General features: G+C 38.5%; 1 protein-coding gene across 2 annotated transcripts; it reads left to right on the top strand.

Annotated features, from left to right (window-relative positions):
- The first annotated feature begins 5,175 nt into the window (after nt 1–5,175).
- Nucleotides 5,176–21,077, top strand: LOC100378441 (ceramide synthase 1-like). Of its 2 annotated transcripts, none has more exons than XM_006822740.3 (6): nt 5,176–5,465; nt 13,776–13,938; nt 15,276–15,456; nt 16,236–16,397; nt 17,373–17,511; nt 18,093–21,077. In XM_006822740.3, exons 1-6 carry the CDS (start codon nt 5,208–5,210, stop codon nt 18,210–18,212), a joined length of 1,023 nt encoding a protein of 340 aa, XP_006822803.1. In that variant the 5' UTR covers nt 5,176–5,207; the 3' UTR covers nt 18,213–21,077. The 2 variants fall into 2 exon arrangements, with proteins under 2 accessions (XP_006822803.1, XP_085350412.1); XM_085494286.1 differs by lacking the exon at nt 5,176–5,465 and adding an exon at nt 13,029–13,103.
- The last annotated feature ends 697 nt before the right edge of the window (nt 21,078–21,774 follow it).

Raw genomic sequence — 21,774 nt, 5'->3', positions numbered from 1 at the left:
TGAGAATACTTTTAGTATACTATCCCAGATTTCGTGCAGTTCACATTATGGGGACGCGACGCCCTTTGCGGGTCGTAAACTTTAGCTTTTTGGAATGGGGTAAAGATTTGCTAGGATGGGGTCTGTTTTCAGTCTCTGATCTCTTTGTCAAACAACAACTTTTTGTGAATCAAACAAAATTATGTGTAAGTAGTTTTGGAGTGAGTAATTTCCCTTGGATTGATCATTCATGATTCAGATTGATGAGTCTTGGAGATGAGAAGATTCTACCTATAACTGAATAAATTTAGTGATAATTCGGTCTCTGATGGGATATACCAAATCACTATTTTGCCTATAATGGGGTATGGTTTCGAGGTGAAAATGGTCTATGATGGGGTCTGGAGATTTACTTCCCGGCCGCACACCTCTACCATACTGAAAGGCCAGTGCCTCCCACGGGGTATTATCTCAACCAGGAAAACTCATAAACGGTTTGCATTGCCGTAATCTGCATTGTGTGTTCTCTCACAGTTAATACATATGTGACATCGCGGAGGAGAAAACTTCATGATATCATAATCTCGTCGGCATAAGGGCGACATAATGAACTTGCACTTGGATTCCGTCTCGAATCCATTGCCGCCGCGAATCACTGGCGCGTTGAATTTCATAGGCATTCACATCAACGTAACTTCCATCAAGTACCGTTGAGGGCGGCATTTACAAAGCGAGCAGCAACTTACTGCAAATACGTATACAGAATGAAGTGTAACTCTCACACACACTCTGGTAAGCTTTCCTCACGAAAAACAGTTGTTATGCAATCTCACATATGAATCGCGTAGAATCGGTTATTTTAAGAATGATCGCAGAAATTTAACCCAAAATATAGGACAAATAATTTATTACATTTCTTTCAACTTTTCAGTTTTTTCCCCATGGTTTGGAGAAAAACTGTCTAAAAATATACAAAAATGAACGTTTTTTAAACAGTTTCCATGGATACCATGTTAAAGCGTTTATTTCATTAAACATTAATTTTAAATATATTTGTTTTCACCATTATCATGACGTAATTAAACGATATTTTGAGATACGCTGAGAACGTTTTACCATGGAAACCAATGATAAATGAATCATAAATCGCAATTTCCATGTATATCGACCTGTATTTTGTACGAATAGTAGTTCGGTGATTAAATATTTTTATTCAAGTTTTATCAGGGTTGAGTTTTATGAACAACAGCATAAGATACAACCATTACGTAACCGTCAATGAAATCCGACCAATTCATGATTGCTTTAGTTCGCATTCGTTGGTTGCGTATTTTGGGAAAACTGAATGCGTGAAACGGAAAAAGGAATTTTGGGATAATACGACAGCAAATAACTTTGAAGCGATCAGATGGCCTAAGCCTAGGTACCAACTTTTTGTGTAAGAGAGATTCTTCCACTCGGGAAAGAAATCACGTAGTTTATGTTCATTTCTTATTTGTGCATAACTGTATAGTTGAAACAAGTTCAAAAGTTGATTCTTTGCTGCACGTGTTCACGCTGTGAGACGAGATGCAGTCAATGCCATGCCGCTAGGCAGGGAAGAAATCATTCTACAATCACTTCCCAGTGATTAATTATGGTATCCTCGGGGGCGGACATCCGGGCATTTTCTACCGCTTGGCAACCCTCGCGGTGAAAACAAAAACCCAAAACCCGCAGAAAACGGTACTTTGCGATGGTTGTTGAGAGTCCCCTGAACAGTGTAACAAGATTAACCCTACGTGTGTAACATATATGAATTTGGTTGTTCAGGATTACTTCAAAGTTGAGTTTGTGTTGTTATCTCGAGTTTTCACCCGCTCCACCGGCGTTCCTCGGCAGCGCGCACAAAGCCCATAGAAATACGTGGTACAGTAGTGCGCGTCTTAGCAACGTAGAACGTCCGTGACGTAGCTCCGCCCCCGAGGATACGTCATTATGCTGCCATTTTGACACATCGATGTACCACGGTTGTTATCCCGTCCCTGTTTCACAAGTATGGAAAATAACAATCAGATACAAAGACTGCGGGAAAATTAAGCCTTAGTGTTTCGCAGATAAACATATAATTGCTATGTAAATCAATTTACATGTGGGTATCTCACCCATGCCTTTGGCCAAATGTAGCATGCACCAAGTTGACCTGATTGGCTACCCAACCCTTACACTTAAAAATCCAGACCAATCAGAGAGAAGATTGACATGTATTTTCGACGTATACGTATCAAATTCCTTCATGCTGTATATAGGCGTCGACTTAAAGCAGGGGAGTCGTCACCTACGCATGCGTCAGATGGCTATAGCGTTTCATTGTTTACGAACAAGCGTCTACCCATGAGTCTTTGCGTTTTTAGCGTGTGTTGTCATCGTCCCTTGGGACTCAATTTTCGCGCGTGCGCAGGTGACAACCCTCCGCTTTAACTGGCAATTTATGAGGATTCGTTAATTTCGACAGACGTAACGATTCCAGTGTCAGTTTATTTCTGAACGTGGCGTCAATGTTGTACTCTTGCAGCGTATAACAACCACCGACTACCAAATTATATATGCAGACCATTCATGAGTATTCATAGTTAAAGGGCGATGGTCGTCACTCCGCGTCCTGGTCGATATGGGACTCATAGCGACGTATACAACGCGTGTAAAATACATTCTTACTTGAATTTGGAACACGCACTGCCCGACGACCATTACTCATTAAACTTTCAAACGCCAGAAAAGTTGTGAAATTATACAAGTAGTTATATATTTTGTTTTCATTATATTATTATTATTAGCGTTCACGCACAGCTCCTTAGCACGGACTAAGAGGTCAAATATCTTAGCCCTGCTAAGAAAACATAGCTTAACACGGGCTAAGAAATGCTAAATACGGATTAAATCTGGCCCGTTTTTAAGACGCGGTTCAGATCCTTAGCGCGGGCTAACGACGTGTGCGTGAACGCTGAGCTTGGGCTAGGCGCCCAAAACACCATTTTATTCAAAATTCATTTGGAAGATTTATTATTATATTCATAACTATTCATTTCGATATGCCATTTCTGACAGTCAACACAATCACACATAGAGACGCTGTTATTCTGCAATTTGCATTTTCTGAATTTTCTTTGGTATTGCTTCATAAATTTATAGAATGTATGCCTTCCTTGTTACTGTACTAGTAATCATAGTTAAAATGATTGAAGATTTTTGTTTGTATGCGAGTTCCTTACTTAGCCCGTGCTAACCACTGTTTCCTCCCGTGCGCGTACGCATTTGTGGTCTATCCGATATGCAAAGATTAGCCCGTACTTTGTGTAGCGTGAACACAACTATTATAACTGTATAATTAGTGTATATCTATGTCATTGTTATTTTGTACGATGGGCCGAGGCAGAGCAGAGGGAAATGTTTTATCACTTTCCACGGGCCGCTGGCATTGCTTAAATAATAAATACACTGGCCATCGCGAGCAAGTACGGTTTTATTGGTCCTCCCAATTTGAATGACCGGTCGTGGGGATAAAAAAGGTCTAGAATGGGGGTCAGTGAAACAGCCAACTTAGGTAATGTGTGAACTGTTTTTTTTTTTATAATGACACCAACATCTTAATTACAACAAAGAGAATGTCGATCGTGACTGGTGATTATTTTTTATCTATGCGGTGGTAATCACTGGTCGAAACGCCGACGTCGTTGTAAAGGTAGTAGACAAAAGCTTCGATTATGAATCACCCATTGTGTGTAGTAAGTAAATAAAGTCGCCAATGGAAGAACTGATTTGACGACAAGTTGTTTTTCCTTCTCAATACAGGCCCAGGTATACTATAAATACGCTCCTAAACAATAGGGATTATTTCCTTGCTTGTCACGCTGTAGTAAACAGCTCCAGCCAAGCTCCGGTAAAAACGTGTTTTCTCGAACTTACAGGTCGATTATGTCGTGCCAAAGTGGATGCATGTGACTATGAATATCACAGCAGTGACTGTGTGTAATATTTATGACAATAAATTGTGTACGAGCTGAGATTTTGGCGGATAAAAGTAAAAAACATGAACCGGGGAAAGGGATGCACGACTAATCTTGAATAATTACTACTGTCAATCAAAGTCACGTGATGTTGGACCGCTGAAACAGGATGCGTCATAGGCTATGCAAGTGATTAACACCATGCATTAAAATAGCCACACCTCCAATTCACACTTGCCCGGGGCAAGTGAATTGAGCCTTTATATGTACCCCTTTTATTCCGTCACCCCGGGCCGTCTTCCACTGTTTTTTTTTTTCAGTCACGGGCGGTAATTAGTGCAAGTTCGCGCCCAGGTCAAAACTAGTATTCGTTATTTCATTGGAAGAGCGCATTAGAATATGGGAAAATCGGTGTTTATCAACATAAATGTCAAAAATGCACGGCGCGACGACCACCGTTCTTTAAAATCCAATCCCATTGTGGATACGCCGGGCTTTCCGAAGTAAATCAATACACGGTGAATATGGCGGTTCAGCGGCCACCTTTCTTTGTAAACCTCGTTCCGTAAAATGAACGAAGGTTCATAACGCAATTCATGTATTTTTGTTCTCGATAATTTGAAAAAAATTGTTTTGTCTCATATTTGTTTTCTACAACTCGCCGTCGACTCAGTGCTCTGTTCGAAATTCAAGTCGCTCGACAGAGGGCGCACATGACAGATACGACAATCTACCATCGCAATTTGTTAACGATTAGCTCCGCTGGTACACACCCGGCCCAAAGGTCAAACAAAAATAACCGTCACCTGCACGCATCAAATAAACACCTATCAACAATGCGGCGCGAGTTATTCATCGAGTTCCTCATTTGATTAGGGCGAAGCACAAACATCAATGTTTTCTAACCATTCTATGTTAAACAATTAATTTTAGCTGTGGGATGCGGCTTTTCAATTCTCGTTATGGGCGATACCAATTCTAAATAGGTTGGTCAGACAGGAATATGTACAAAGACATGGGGTGTAGGCAGACGGAATCGTCTTCGTTGTAATAACATTGAATTGGTACCATACATGCATACCAGAAATTTACATAATTGTTCGTGAACCCAGGATAAGGTATATCGTGAATCCCCCCTCCATGACTTAGCAAGCCCCCCTACACCCGAAATAGGACCAACCCTGTAACTAAGTCTGCTACCATCATATCTACTAGAGCACCCACGGACAAAGTCTGAAAAAAATGGATGACAAGATCCTGATCGCGTCGAAAATGGGCGACCAGGACTCGGTGATTCTACCCATGCCAGGTTACTACGAGATGTTGACGTCCGTGATACCAATGCAGTGGTCGGTCATCTGGAAAACTCCAACCGATTTCGATTATTTCGAACAGTTCTCGAAATATTGCCACTTCACCTGGTTCGATGTTTTCATCGTCTTCTTGTTCGCTGTGCTGTGGACGTGGCTGAGGACAGCGCTGACGTACTACCTCTTTCAGGTTGGTGGTTCACCAATCTTTCATTCATTCATTCACTCATTCATTCTTCAAAGAATCCGTTCATAACATTCTAATTTTAATTACTCGTAAGGGGCAACCTCTATTTCACGCGACCCGATCCCGAGATATATTCTATTTATACAACCTTCGTCACATTTGTGATCTCGGTGAGGGCAAGCAGCGTGATTCAACCCTTAACAACGGTGGTTGTTTGTGATTCAACCCTTAACCCGGCGTACCGTGTGTATACAAGGTCATCGAAACACGTGCATACGGGACGGCTGCAAGAACGCCCAAACTTGTAGGGCGTCAACATTTGTAGCGTGTTATTGCAAATAGAATGTACACATCGTAAATCAAGCGATTTCATCGGTTCCGTTATCACCGGTCTGTATCGTCACAACACGTCATCATCGCATATCATTGCGGTAACGTCTTAGTGAAGGTGGGCCATTGGAATTTACTGAGGCCGATTATTTTTCATTTTAGGGTTTACTAGATTATTTACTAGATTTGTACTGATGTAGATCATGTCACTCTCATTGGGGGGTTATTTTTTTCTATTGCAGGTGTTATATTTCTGGTTCAATCCTACCCACCATCAGAAACACTGGTCCGACCACTGCTCCCAGTCTATTCAACGCAATGTTTGTTTCGATATGATTCAACTATGTAAAAAATTTTAGAGTTCAAATTATTACAGCGGATAATTTTGAATATTTATTTTAAAATATTCGGTTTAGTTTATTCTTTAGCACACACATGGAGTTGGGGTGGATACTGATGTGAAAAATGCCGGTCGTCTTAGTACGCATATTTAATTTAAATACATGAAACACACATATATACGGACCATTAATTCACAGAGCATGCGCAATGATCTTGTTATTTCATTGGGCGTGTTTTTTCGGTTACCCATAATCGTTATTTTGTGTTATGGTTCCCCGTTATTGTATGAAACTTTGGAACAAACATAGTTAAAAAAATAACCAAGTTATTTACACAACAGGTCGCAAATGATTTTTAATTTAATAGTACGTACCATTATTTCAAAATGCGTCTCTGTAGACGAGTTGCAAAAACGTGTCTCCCGGATTCCATACAACTGAGCGTGCTTGCGAAAGAAAGGGTGTGGTCGATTTTAGTAAGCAGTCGCTCAAGATGTAGTTGGCCTCAGTTTTCCCAAGTTGAATAGACACGCAAACTTAATATGTGCCCTCCCTCAGAAATATATTACAAATGTACGAACTTGTTAGAAATTATACTTTGTACAACTCGGCCTCAGCGTGTGCGTATGAAAGGACATTTCGTAAAACTTCCACAGGTAACGTGAATGCTAGTCTGGTTCAGCCGTAGCGATCATGTGAAATTCCGTGGCAACGCGGGAGAATCTGCAGACTCGTTCGTCGAGGAATTACAACATACTAACAATAAAAGTGCCACGACTGGGCTGACAAAAAACTGAAGCTGGTACAGTAGAATATCTGCCCCAATGATAAACAGCATAATTCCAGCTGGACGAAAACGTCGATTGACACCCCCCCCCCCTCCGCCCTCGCGCGCTTGGCAGCTGCCCAGTGAACCCGTAACCTCGCTAAAACGTGGTTCACTGAGTATATCATTTAGTGTACTACCTGTACGCTGGGTGCATCTTACAACGATGTTCTGCATGGGATAGATAATATTCCAATGCGTGTTTGCTAGATCTCGTTTTGCAAGATCTCGCGTATTGCGAGAAAGCAGCGGACCGAACATTTGCCGCAAAAATCGAATTTGATTCCTAACTTCTTTCAAATTATTTTATAGTTTAATATCGAAATGCCGATCTTTCAGAAAGGAATATAGTATTGTGATAATATTATTTACCAAAATTTATCATCATCAAATATTAAAAATGTTTAGCGTTAAAACTCTTTCATTAAGGAAATAATTGTTCACGTCGCCGTGACGCTGTGACCAATTTCGATTTCACGCATAACGCGGGATCTCGCAGTGAACGGAAAATATTCTAATTAATCGCTTAGTTTTAATTTCACAAGTCAGTGAACTTGATATTAAAACCACTAGAAAATGTACAATTTGATGAAATTAATGAATATCAAATGAATGAAAATGCGTCAAATTTCAGAATATTAAATTTTAAGCTCGATTATGAAAATAACGTCAACCTTTTCACCACCAGTCCTCACTTCATCACAAATTCACAAAATAGTCCTGTTTATAGTCTGCACTTTCCTTCAGACAAAAATAGCTAAATTTGTCTGATTAAAACCTGAAATTTTCTACAATTTTGTCTGTTTGCTTCAAAATTAGGGTTCATTCCCAAAAAATATTGAAGAATATTAGAAAAGAGCGCAGAAAAATTTGGGCGGGAAAGTTTGGTGGTTACCAGTCCTGTGGGTAGTGAAAAAGTTAACGTTACGGCACACTGTAATTTAAGTTGATGAAAATACCTTTTTGTTTCTATATTTTACATTCAACTAGTCAAAAATCAGTTAAATTGGACTTTAAACGAAACAGTCAAAATGTCCTTCAGTGAAAATTAATTCCAGTTAAAATAATTCGACTGTATTAGCATTTACATGCAACTACTACGCATCACGCATGCGCATTTCTTTGTTTGGATGGTAATGTTACCTTTGACCTAGTGTTAATATTAATGAACAGACTATAATTCATTTCAGTATTATGACTCTAGATAACGTGACGCTGACGTATAATCATGAGAATATTCAACCCACGAATATCATTTAAAGCGGGAGAGTCGTCACCGTCACCGTCAACGCAAAGGCTCGTGGAAGAGACGCTTGTTTGTAAACAATTACACGCTATGGCCATCTGACGCATGCGTAGGCGACGACTCCCCTCTTTAAAGGCGTCGTTCACGCCCTGACAATCGCCTAATAAACACGATTGTAAGTTTTGACACCTTCACCCGTCCTGAATGGCCAGATCGCAGGTGACGCGTTGTTACTATACGGGTGACGACAGCCCACGACGCGTCATGCGGGTTTCAGACAACCCAGTTTGGTAACATCCCCGGTTGCCCATACACGACAACGTAAACACTGGTACACATAGAAGTAGTGTGTAACAACATGATCGAGTCAACTTGGTTATCCCTGTATTGTTTTAAATAAAAAAAAAGTTTTAATTTACGAAACACCAATTCATTGGTCATTTGTTGTCGTCATCTGAAAACACAATAAGGTAATAGCATTAGTTATTCGCTAATCTCTATTTTCGCTGATACTGTAGAATACTTTATTTTCGTTTGGAATTTATTTTCGCCATTTTCGGTGAAAAGATGATTCCGGGGAAAATAAAATCCAGCGAATATAATTTTTTTCTTATATTTCACATTACACTCATCAAAAATCAGTGAAAATAAATTCCATACAAAACGCCCAAAAAGCCTTTTCAGCGAAAATAATATATTCCACAGTAAATGAAATTCACTAAATTTAAATCCAAGTAGAATAGATCTTATTGCTTCCCTTCGTGAATTCGTGAAAATTCGGTGAAAATGCTCAAAATATCAAAATAAAGAAATTAAATGTCAGTAAAAATAAATGGTTACAACGATTGCTAGTAATTAGTAGCCATCATTTTACAGTATGTAAAGAATGGTTTGGTTATGTAAATTTTCTGCCCCGAAGTGAAATCAGAAAGACGCTTCTAGATGAGATGAACCCCTGTTTTTGCTGTATTCACTAGCATAGGTGAACTCCCCTTCGAAAGGAGAAGTGTATATATGCACTCCACACCTAAGTAACCTTCCCTACAAATATTTCTCACTGGATAAAAAACCCAAAGTTCAATAGACCATTTTCCGTACACTGCGAGAATCACGCGTTATGCGTGAAATCGAACATAAAAACAGGACAAACAAAGGTCATAGCGTCGTAGTGGCGTCAAACATCGCGTGGGATTCGACAAACGCGAAAGTATTTTGGGGGACATTTCCATGTCAATAATTTGCTGTATACATTTGATGATAGACAATTTCGATTAAGTGAGGGTATTCGGAAGCAATATTCCTCTGTCGAAGATCGGCCGGTCGGTGTGAGCTACGAAATAAGGAAATTCGAGTTCAAAATCAAATCGTTCGATTTTTGCGTCAGACGTTCGACGCGCGTCTTTCATGCATCTCGCGAGATCTCGCAATGGTACGGAAAATCACCTATTGAACAAGTTTGTAAAGTTTTCGAAACAACCAACATGCAAACAATTTGTCATTTTATTCCCATAATGCATCACATCTAAACTGTAAAAGTCGCCAGTTATACTGCACTACCATGTCAACAAAATTAAATTTGTTTGGAGAAATAGTTGTCGCATTTTACGAAGATGGCCGATTCAAATCCACCAGCGTTGTTCAATATTACCGTACTGTAGAATACTTTATTTTAGCTGGAATTAATTTTCACTGAAAAGACTTTTTCGGTGTTTTGTATGGAATTTATTTTTACTAATGTAAAATATGTAATGTTGAATGTAAAATATAGGAGAAAAGGTATATTCGCTGGATTTTATTTTCACCGATTCATTCCTTCAGCGGAAATAGCGAAAATTAATTCCAAGCGAAAATAAAGTATTTTACAGTATTACATTTCATAGTGCGTAGCAGGAAGTAACACAGGTTGTGACGTGGGAGGCAAGTTTATTAGCAGTGTCCCTTTCAATTCTTCTTTTAGTACAACATATCTACGTTGTTTCTAACACTCAATACATGACAAAGTGGCCGAAGGGAAGACGCGCCGTGATGTTTAACAAGGCGATGGATGCCGTACTCAAGAGTCGGCTCGAGTCACGCACGCAATACAGGGCAGTTTACTTTTCAACACGGTATTTCCTGCTAACCATACAAACCAAACCATGCAAAATATTATCCGCAAATGACCTTATTCGAGAATGATCGCCGAGATCTCGTTAGGAGCGAGAAATCACGCGACTTGATTCTGCTACCAGCGAGTGTTCTACTCTCCGCCATTGCCGCGTCTCCTGTTTCAAACACAGTAGAATACTTTATTTAATTCGCTTTGAATTATTCGCTATTTTTGCTGAAGGAATGATTCAGTGGAAATAAAATCCAGCAAATATACCGTTTTTTCCTATATTTTACATTCAACTTGACAAAAATCAGTGAAATTAAATTCCTTACAAAACACCCCAAATTTTTTTCAGCGAAAATTACTTCCAGCTAAAATAAGGAATTTCACAGTACTATGTTTTCTATTATCAGAGAAACAGTAGATGTGATGACGTCAAAAAATGGAACACTATTCGAAGGGACGAAAACAAGTCTCTCGATGCAAGCGTGAGAGCAGCGAGATTTGGGCGGCCGTCAAAGCAATGTAGGAGATGTTTGGTGGTATCTCAACATTAATGTTGGTTACAAATTCAGCAGTACCGGCCACTATTATGAAGAATACACTTTACGGCATTTACCAACCAGTAATCTGTCAAACAAGACCACACCCGCAGTATTAAGTCGCATATTCATCATAAACCAATATTGCCCATTCCGACGCCAAGCTGTATTTTTGTTCAATTTTTCTCCTAAAAATCACTTCTCATATCATCTTTCCCATCAAATCGCACACGTACATGGACACATTGGCGACCCCCATTCTCCGTTCTTTAAGTCGGACTCTGAGTCGGAGATTTTAGAAATTTGTACTCGCCTTGCGTATTTATATTTTTGGTGTTTAAAGTAGCCTGCACACAACTCTTAGTCATAACGCATTGTATTCTAACTCAACCGGAAATGTATTCGTTATTTTTATTTTTTTTTAAATATTATTTACAATATCGTAAACATGCCAAAATTATCTCGTTTTGTGACGTCACTTAAGCGATTTGCTTAAGCGGTTTATTTGTGGGAGGCGGACTAAGAATAACATCGAAATGCGTTAAATGTACATGTACGTAAAAAATAAATGTGGTTACAATGAAGCGCCACCAGTGGTGACGCAGCGCGTGACAAGTAGTATAAAGAGGGGAGTGACTGATTTATAACCAAATTCGGATTTTGAGTCTATTGCGCATTTTTTCTGGGCATATTGCAATGCATCCTGGTAGAAACATACGTTGAAAATATAAAAAATAATATGTCATTGAAAACGCACTGATATAATTGCATTTTTTGTTCTTTAAAAGTTTGGATCCCGTCACTGACACAAACTACGATACATGGGTATATGTAGAGTGAACTGTGGTCTGACGAACTGTGGATACGGTGACGGGGGAGTATGGGAAAAACAAGCTTCGCAGCCTTCGCAATTCTCACTGTCAACGAGATCGCAGCGACCAATGATTGCCACCTACTCAAGGTTGGGATCGGCCTCGTTTTGGTTTTCATCCGCTGGGATTCGAGCTTTGGATCTACGGTTTGTTTTACATGACGTCATTAGACATGAAGTCATGTGAATAATTTTTCAAAGGATTTTTGATTCGAACAAACAAATGAGTAAACAAAAGCAAAAATAAAGGACAAACGTATCCATAACTTTGTGGCGTTAAAATACTTAATCAATGTATGCTCTCTGATTGGTCGGATTGTTACGTGTGAGGATTGCGTAGCCAATCAGGTGCAATCTTGTAATATATTCTGTTGCTTATAAAATATAGGTCAACATATAATCGACGAACTATTCAAAAATATGTCAAAAAATTCATGAACAATTTTGAGCCATTTTCAATTGCCATTGTGGGAATTGTTAAAAAAAGTAGGCTCAGGAAAGGAAGATGAGACCGCGTATGGACTGCAACAGCCTAACTTTATTGATCGAACTTAAGAAGAGACGAGCTTGTCTATTGGTTGAAATTAAATCAATCTAATTGGCTGGCTAATTCTCAGTCAGAATTGTTACCAAGCTCAGTTAATTCCCGACATTAGCTTTTATATCGTGAAAAGAAATCATATTTATTTTTAAATGGGTACTTATATTTTCCCACTGTTTTAGATAGTTTTTCTCTGAAGAAATATTTCATAGTGGGTAAAAAAAAAAGCAAATATTTTTGAAATATAAACAATGTGAGCAAACACTGTGGGACGATCACGTGTCATTTAGAGGCTCATGGGAATATGCAAACACGCAGACGGAGTGCGTGACATATTTAACCCCGTAAGTATTTGCTTGCCCGCCGAATGGATGTGTAGCCTGGCAACGACGTATACACCCACGAAATCCACTGAGCGTAACTGGGGGCGCAACTCTAAGGACGTTACCAGTGTAATAGTGAGGTCGATGAAAGAAGATGTTCATGGTGTAACTATTACAAAATGGTGACGTTGATCCTGCACACAAATCTGAGTTCTATTTTTTACATTAGAAAATGGCGGGTTGCACGGATTACACACTGAGGGTGTTCTAGATGAACCTCTGTTTTTGCTACATTCACTGGCATAGGTGAACTCCCCTTCAAAAGAGAAGTGTATATATGCACTTCACACCTAAATAACCTTCCCTACAAATATTTCTCACTGGATAAAAAACCCAAAATCCAATTCAACAAGTTTGTAAAGCTTTCGAAACAACCAACATGCATTTTATTCCCATAATGCATCACATCTAAACTGTAAAGGTCGCCAGTTATACTGCACTACCATGGCAACAAAATGTCCAATCCCATGTATGTATATGTGAATGAAATTTTCTTGGAGAAGTACTTGTAGTTGCCGCATTTTACGAAGATGGTCGGATAGATGGTATTATCTATCAGAAACATATCGCCGCTGATACCATTTTATAGTCAACATGTTTTTTGTTTTTGTTTTTTTTTGTGTTTTTTTTATAACCAACACATTTCTGATTTATTTGATCTGCTTGGAGTACTGACTTTTATTTAGAAATGTTTCTTCACTAGAAGAGTAACCCTTATAATTGATAAAAATTCGATAGACTATCATGATTGTGATTAACCAATCACGATCGTGATTACATCTCCGGTTAAACTCAATCAAGATTGTGATTGGTTATCATAACAATCACGTCCTGTGCTGTGAGTTATAACGTCAAAAATGGCGGACAGACGACAGGCGGCTCGGCCAATGAACGGATTGCAAATAAACAAATGTCTTAAAAAAAGTTTGCAATTTTTAGCTAGAGGCACCAAAACGTTTTTGTTTTTTTCTGATAACATGTTGTTTGATAATGGAAGCGTGTGGAAAAACTATCATGGTAATTACGCACGAGTAATTTTATTCAGAGCCTCGATGAGAGTAATGACTTCATTTGATGACCACACGACAATGAAGGAAAATTTCCCACTTTTGTGCTAAAAATGTATATTTTTTTTCAACAGCCGTTTTTGGATAGCTTAAAAATGACGGACGCAACCAGTGCCGCTAAGACGCCAGAGAGCATGTACAAAAGTATCTGGTATTCCATATCCTGGTCCTACACTGCGTATTTATTGTTCAATGGAAAGTACACCATATTCCAGGATCCGGCATCTATTTTTGCAGGTTTGTTACAGGGTTCCTTATTGGTCTATTCATTATTCTAATTCTATAAAAAAGCATATGATTGGTGGGTTTCTACTCTAATTAAGTAAACTTTCTTTAAGTAAGCGTAACATTACGAGGACACTCTTTCAGCAAATTTGGAGATGGGTCGCTCGGCAAAATGATGCAGAGCTAAGCAACGTTTGAAACTTTTTTGCCGCGGATTATATTTTTGTAACGCCATCAAATCTGACATTTTTACGCCATTTGCTCCATAACCGGATGTGGTACAATCACTAAAGATAGTCTCACAAATATCAACTTCAAATATCAACTTCAACTTTGCAGGTGCATCGTACTTATAAATTTGCGCCCCCTAGTGACCAAACGCTTCTATAATATAAATAAATAGACAACTTCCCAAAACGCCGTACCACGTGACAGAACATTTATTTAAAGATTCGATATCGTTTTGATTCGTATATGTCCATTGATAGAGACATTGCCTTAACCCATAGACGTCATTTCGACGTCACATAATGACTCTGTCACTAGAGGGCGCGATTTATAGGAACGTTGTATAAAAGTAGCGCGAAATATTGAAAGAAGTAGTAGTCACGTGATGCAAGGTGAGGCTATGTACGAGACGGTAACGACAACTTTCGAACGAGGCTGGGAAATGGTGACGTAATCCACAGAATGTTATCTTCGATAAAGGCGGTAGTCGTCGCACTGCGCATGTGCGGCATTTGTGTTGATAAACATTGATTTTCCCACAATCCAATGCGCTCTCCTAATGGAAATCACAAGTATGAGGTTTGACTTGGGCGCGACTTGCTCTTATTACCGCCGATGACTCATTCGATACTAATCACCTAAAAAAATGCCTAATTAAAACTTCGCAACATCTCAGTTTGTACTCGTTGATCTGTGCAACAGCCAATTTCGCCATCTTTGTTTATATGAGACCCATATACGACTGCCGCCCTTTAAACTGTCCTTTCACTCATTTATCTCACAGAAGTACATCGACACTCGAGAGCGTCAGTTACATGCAAGGATACAGAAAGTTCCAATGGAATGGAAGTATTTTTTAGATATTTACATACTCATTTGCATATTCTTGTTTGCTTCATTCAGATTGGGCCAATGGGATGGAAGTACCCTTAGATATTAAAATATCATTTGCATATTGGTGTTTCTTTCATACAGATTGGTTTAATGGGATGGAAGTACCCTTAGATATTTACATATTCATTTGCATATTGGTGTTTCTTTCATACAGATTGGTCCAATGTGATGGAAGTACCCTTGGATATTTACATACTCATTTGCATATTCTTGTTTACTTCATTCAGATTGGTCCAATGGGATGGAAGTACCCTTGGATATTTACATAATTTACGTCTACCAGTGTGGTTTCTATGTGCACTCCATCTATGCAAGTATTTACGTTGACGTCATCAGAAGCGATTTTTATCTTGTCATGGCACATCATATATTAACAATAATGTTACTTGCATTTTCGTACATAGTTAGGTAAGTTTGATACACCTTTCTCATAAATTACGCCCTCTAGCAAAGTAGCTTTCACGCCCTCTAGCGGCAAAACTATGGTAGAAAATACAAATATCTCAGTTTGCTGATAGTCGACAGAACGGATTTTTATCTTGTGACGTTTATTAGTACACCCAGAAGCACAATATATGCACAAACTTTACGCTACACCCCAAGACGGTATGCACGCGCAGAAACGCTTTATCTTCGACTTCCGGGAAAGTGGTCTATTACGCCCTCTAGTTTTATTGAAAACAGCGGCCCACATCGAAATCGAGGCTGTGAACGGCTTCTTTTCACTCATTTACTTCGCTAGAGGGCGTAAAGGTTACGGCGTCGCACGTTATTGATTACTCATGATTGTTCGAACCAGTCAGAAAAACAAGAACGACAAAGTGGACGACCTAATAGCAACGATTTCGTCTGCGCATATTGTTTGATTTTGAACGTTTTACAATTACGTCATTTCCGTAATTCAACGAAAACGTAACACACACGACTGAAGAATGTCCAGTTCAATAAATGAAAGTATTTTTGCTACAATACTAGTATTCCTATTTTTTTTAGTTTCATGATGATTTTTAAAGCTAGCATTGAAATAGTTCAAATCAAAACAAATTATCGAATTGGGTGATATATACCCAGCATGAGCAGTAATTACATTTCCTCGCCTGTTGGTTGAATTTCAAAGGCTGGTATAAATTATATATTCATAAATACATATGTGTGTACTATTGATTTTTTGTTCGTCTCTTAATCAGATATCACAAAATCGGCGTGTTAGTTTTATTCTGTCACGATCTGTGCGACGTTTTACTGGAGACCGGAAAGATCATTACAAGAACAAAGCAACGAAATGGAAAGGTCTACAATTTAAATGAATACATCGCCAATGCTACATTCGCTGTTTTCATCTTTGTCTGGTGAGTTATGTTAACAAGATTCCTGAGGATGTTAAAGCGGGGTAGTCGTCGTCTGCGCATGCGTCAGATGGCCAAAGCGTGTCATTGTTTACAAACAAGCGTCTACCCATGAGCCTTTGCGTTTTAAGCTTGTTTTGTTATCGTCGCTTGGGACTCAATTCCCGCGCGTGCGCAGATGACGACCCTCCCGCTTTAAATGAATTAAGGCAAGAAAAAATAGCATTGCTGTGATTTTGACAAGATATTTAAATTTTTGTTGTGAAATAATCTATTATTGTTGTACAATAAAATACTATGCTTTGGAACGGCGCGTTCTCATTGGTCAACTGGTACCACGTGCGTTCAAGCTAGTTTAACAATTTTAACATTGCATGCGCCATATTGGATGAGGAGAATGGTCGAGATAACGTACGAGACGAAGCCGAACACCCTATCTCGTCCAATCCCATCTACGAATCCAATATAACGCCATGGGAGGATTCATTATTTTGTTGTAAATCACTACCATCCAAATTAATCGAATTTAGTTAATTTTTATGCTTTTTGTTAAAAAGAATTTAATTGTAAATAGAGGTTTACATTATCGTATGTCATAAAAATCTCTGATTCTGATAGTGGTGATTTATATAAAAAAATGGGTAGTGTGTCGTTATTTATTTCATATTTATATTTCCAAATAAAATAACAAATACCAATGCATTTAACCTTTTCACCACCAGACTTTCTCGCTAAAATTGTTCTGCATTTTTTTGTTTATATTCTTCAATATTTCTAGAAATGAACCCTAATTTTGGAGCCAATAGACACAATTTTTGGCAATTTTCAGTTTTTACTCAACAAAATTTTTGTCCCAACCTTCTGAAGCAAAGTGTAGACTATAAACGGGACTATTTTGTGAATTTGTGATGAAAATAAGGAACTGGCGGTGAAAAGATTAATATGTGCAATAGGAATAATCTTGTTGATCTATTGTAGGATTTTGACGCGACTTTACTGGTATCCGCTCAAAGTGCTATATGCTGGCGGGCGATTCTTCCATCCCGTCATGCCATTCGTCACCACGTTCAATGTGATGTTATGGATGCTGTTGGCAATGAACCTGTATTGGTTCTGGGTAAGTTCGATCACGGCACCATTCCTATAAATAGCGCCCTCTAGAGTGCCACACTTGAGTTTGATGAGTGAGATTTTGACAGATTTTAAAATATAAAATCGTGTTTTCTCAAATAAAAACAAATCCACGTACATTTTTATTTTACAGCTTAAAAGAAAATGTTATAAAAGCACAAGCGCGGTTGTAAATTACATGCAAATAAACAGTGTACTGTGCACGCTTCGTATCCGTTGTATCGGACCCACAATAAACCCGACACGATAAACTAGATTTTAGTATAACAGACATAACGCACATGGCCATTGAAATCTCGTGAGAAAGCTACGAGACTTGTTTTTGCCCCCCCCCCCCCATATAGGTTCTATTCTTCACCGTCATCGCGCCCAATGTTACTAATACCTTTGCTACACGGACCAAGGACACAGTAAGGACACAGTGGGCATAATGACGGTGGAGAATGGAAAACTATTTGAGATGGGGGAAGTCACGTGGCTCTCAATCTCAGCGCGATCTCGTCGGCCATTTCCGAATATTGTCAATTATTGTCGTCTGCTGAATTCTGTCGTGTTCTTGTATTGCAGATGATTCTAGACTTACTGGCTCGCTTACTCAGCGGTCAGATGAGCGACGGTATACGGGACTCGCGAGAAGAGAACGGCGCCGTGCCGGGGAAGGACAAGAAAGCGAAAAAAGTGCAATAATTACAAGAAACGAGAACTTGATAGGTACGCCATCAACTTGCAGGCTCAGGTCAAAACCATGCAACTACACTTATCTCTGGGATGCGTCTGTTCTTCAACTCGATATTTCACCAGCAACAACTTTGTGTTCTATTAAATTGATACTATGATGACTATTTTCATGACAGACGTCTTTTCAACGAACTACGATAAACAATATGGCGGATGAGCCTATAATGTGATGCCGTACAAGGACAAACACGTCACCTGACTACAACCCCCGATGACGTATCATATCATGAATAACTATCGCTTACGAACACATATTACAAGGATACCATTCGAAAAATCAACAATTTGGTCTCCTCTTTGCTAGAAATGTTCCGTAAAAAGGTTGCAAACGTTTTTATTTTATTTTTTGCAAGGCAATTTTGACTCAGGCAGACAGGATATTACTAAAATATTTGCGGTAAACACGTTTTGTGCAAAAAAAAAACAGATTTTTTAGCCGGATTATTTTGTTAGAATAAAAATTCAGTAAAAACGGCTGTAAATCGTTTACAAACTAATCAATTAAGGTTCTTATTGTTTTCCTAAAAAAAGTAATCAAAATAAATAACAAATATCCACGACATCACACTCGAGCCTTTCAGTTAAAGCGGGGGTGTCGTCACCTGCGCATGCGTCAGATGGCCATAGCGTGTCATTGTTTACAAACAAGCGTCTACCCTTGAGCCTTTTCGTTTTTATCGTGTGTTGTTATCATCACTTGGGACTCAATTCGCGCGCGTGTGTAGGTGACGTCACCATAATACATCCGTGAAATAGATTAAATGTTCCTATGTTCAGAATTCACAAATCTGGCGTACAGATCGGCAGACGATTAAATTTCTACTCAAAAGAGCCTTCGATACAAACACTTAGAAATACTTATTTTCTGGGTGAGACCGACAGTGAAATTGTCAGGAATTGTTGTTTGAATATATTACTGTCTTTATTAACGTAATTAATAAATTATATGAATTGTATGTAATTGTCTTAGTTACGATTACCTTGCGATACTATAGCGACAACGCGCTTCCGTGACGTTGAATGACGTAGAATTGTGAGGTGTGTGTACCCAGAATCCCTTGCGAAACTCTTCAAAATTACATTTAAAGTGAACAATGAACCTGTGAATACTTTTATGTCGCCCTTTTACGACACGAAGCGCTCCGTCGTTAAGAGGGCTGTATGAACTTGTACGGAGGGTGGTTTCCCCACATTTGATTGAGTGAGGCTGTCAAAGATACACATAACAATTTCCAGAAAAAAAATCACATTTTATTAAATATTTTGATAAACATAGTGTACTTTCAATGAATTTACCAATATAAGAATATGTGATATTTGTTTTAGGATTGTTAGATTAAAGCGGGGCAGTCGTCACCTGCGCATACGTCAATTGGCCGTAGGGTGCCATAGCTTATAAACAAGCGTCTACCCCTGAGCCTTTGCGTTTTTAAGCGTGTGCGCAGGTGACGACCCTCCCGCTTAATTATATGTTATACAGCAATGAATAATTGCCAGACGACATATTTGTCCGAGTACGACATATGGCATTGTAAATCACGAAACAAGTTGCGAACGAGCCTACAGGTTGCTGACCAATGAATAATTGCCAGACGACACATTTGTCCGAGTACGTCATATGACATGAAATAAGTTGGAACGAGCCTAAAAGTTGCTGACGTAATCGAACAGCATATCAGGTGCACAGGGGAACTGTGAGAAATAGCTTTAGAAATAATGTAGTTTGCCAATTAAATCAGCCAAAAGCAGTTTATTTCCTAATTTTCAAACTAAGATAATTGTTGGTAGGAAATATACATATTTTTTTTCTAGAATGTATGTGCAAAAATGAATAGACCATTTTCCGTTCACTGCGAGAATCACGCGTTATGCGTGAAATCGAACGTAAAAACAGGACAAACAAAGGCCATAGCGTCGTAGTGGCGTCAAACATCGCGTGGGATTCGACAAACGCGAAAGTATTTTGGGGGACATTTCCATGCTTAATAATGTGCTGTCCACATTTGATGATAGGTAATTTCGATTAAGTAAGGGTATTCGGAAGCAATATTCCTCTGTCGAAGATCGGCCGGTCCATGTGAGCTACGAAATAAAGAAATTCGAGTTGAAAATCAAATCGTTCGATTTTTACAGCAGACGTTCGACGCGCGTCTTTCATGCATCTCGCGAGATCTCGCAATTGTACGGAAAATCACCTATTAGTGATTATTTCGTTACCCACAATTCAATACTGAAAAGTGAGATTTGTTCACGAGATTCTCTTTAGAAATTTAAACCCACCTCAGTATAAATATTACAATATTTCATCAAAAAGTAAAAACGAATATTATAAATTTGTTAAAATAAATGAAATACTCATAACAAATCGTGTGACACTGTATTTGGTGTCGTTAAAATTTAACTATGACGTCATTATGGTATCAGTTTTTTTATAGTTAGTTAAATGTCTTCCAGAGTTTATTTTTGGTTTCTTATGATTTATCCATTTTACTGCCGTTGAATCCATCGACAAAACATCATCCTGTGTGACCGAAATCTTTAAATATTACATTGAAATTTGAAAGAAATGCGAATTATGTGTGTGGGGTTCAAAATCAACAATGAACTTGCTGAAAGGTTGCAACATATTTCAAAAGTTTGTACTATCATTTTGGCGGGAAAACAATATGGCGGTGAATGGGTTTTGTACATTATGTATTTACGTTATAAAGTATGATAGCTGACAGCCTGGTACGGTATGTGAATACTTCCAACAATGTAGAGTGTTGTAGTTCATTTAGAAGATTTCAATAAAACCAGATTTGTTTTTTGAAATGTTTGTGTTAGTGAGTGTTCAATGACATTTTCCTTCGACAAAGACAATATCAGCACTGTAAAGTGATCGGGTGGTTGAGGACAAGGAGCTCAATGTTTAGGAATTCCTCCATTAAAAAAAACATAGTTGAACTCTGTTGACCTTACCCTTTGTTATATAATAGTATTCCCTTTGTCATAGTTTGTGTCAATATGAATATGCATTGTGATAATTAATTTTGAATACAAACAAGTTTTGGAATTGAAACAACAGTGGGAACGCAGTCTACCGAATGTCCTTGATTGATGTAAATATCTTACAAAAACATTGGTGCCTAATTTGTTTAATTATTTTAAGGGACATAATTTCCAGCTTTATTCAAAGTAATTCAGATATTTTAGTATAACAACAAATGCCTCACCTCAGAAAAAAATACTTACCCCTCCGATTTCAAATGGAATATCTCTATAAAATCGTTTGCTATGAGGTGTGTAGCCCGGATAGATGTCTGAATATACCTACAAATGTTACACCTGGAATTTATGATTCATTCTGTTCTGACAGCAACTAGGAGTCTGCCAGTGGGAGATAAATAATTCTTGACAAAACACGGAGTTTACATAGTACTTGAATGAGAGAGCCCCACATTGCTCGGATTGAAGCACTTTTTTGTTTTCAAAAAAAAACAAAAACGCTAATATTCACAGTAACAAAGGA

The sequence above is a fragment of the Saccoglossus kowalevskii genome, chromosome 20 (assembly GCF_978046115.1).
Source record: "Saccoglossus kowalevskii chromosome 20, keSacKowa6.1, whole genome shotgun sequence".
NCBI lineage: Eukaryota > Metazoa > Hemichordata > Enteropneusta > Harrimaniidae > Saccoglossus > Saccoglossus kowalevskii.
Note: the sequence above shows the minus strand (reverse complement) of the source record. Positions and strands in the feature narration are given on the sequence as shown.

Excerpts from the sequence above, each read along its gene's own strand:
- LOC100378441 (XM_006822740.3), top strand. The coding sequence starts at position 5,208 with ATGGATGACAAGATCCTGATCGCGTCGAAAATGGGCGACCAGGACTCG. Across the intron at positions 15,457-16,235 it reads GCATTTTCGTACATAGTTAG|ATATCACAAAATCGGCGTGT; the intron begins GTAAGTTTGATA and ends TCTCTTAATCAG. Across the intron at positions 16,398-17,372 it reads GCTGTTTTCATCTTTGTCTG|GATTTTGACGCGACTTTACT; the intron begins GTGAGTTATGTT and ends GATCTATTGTAG.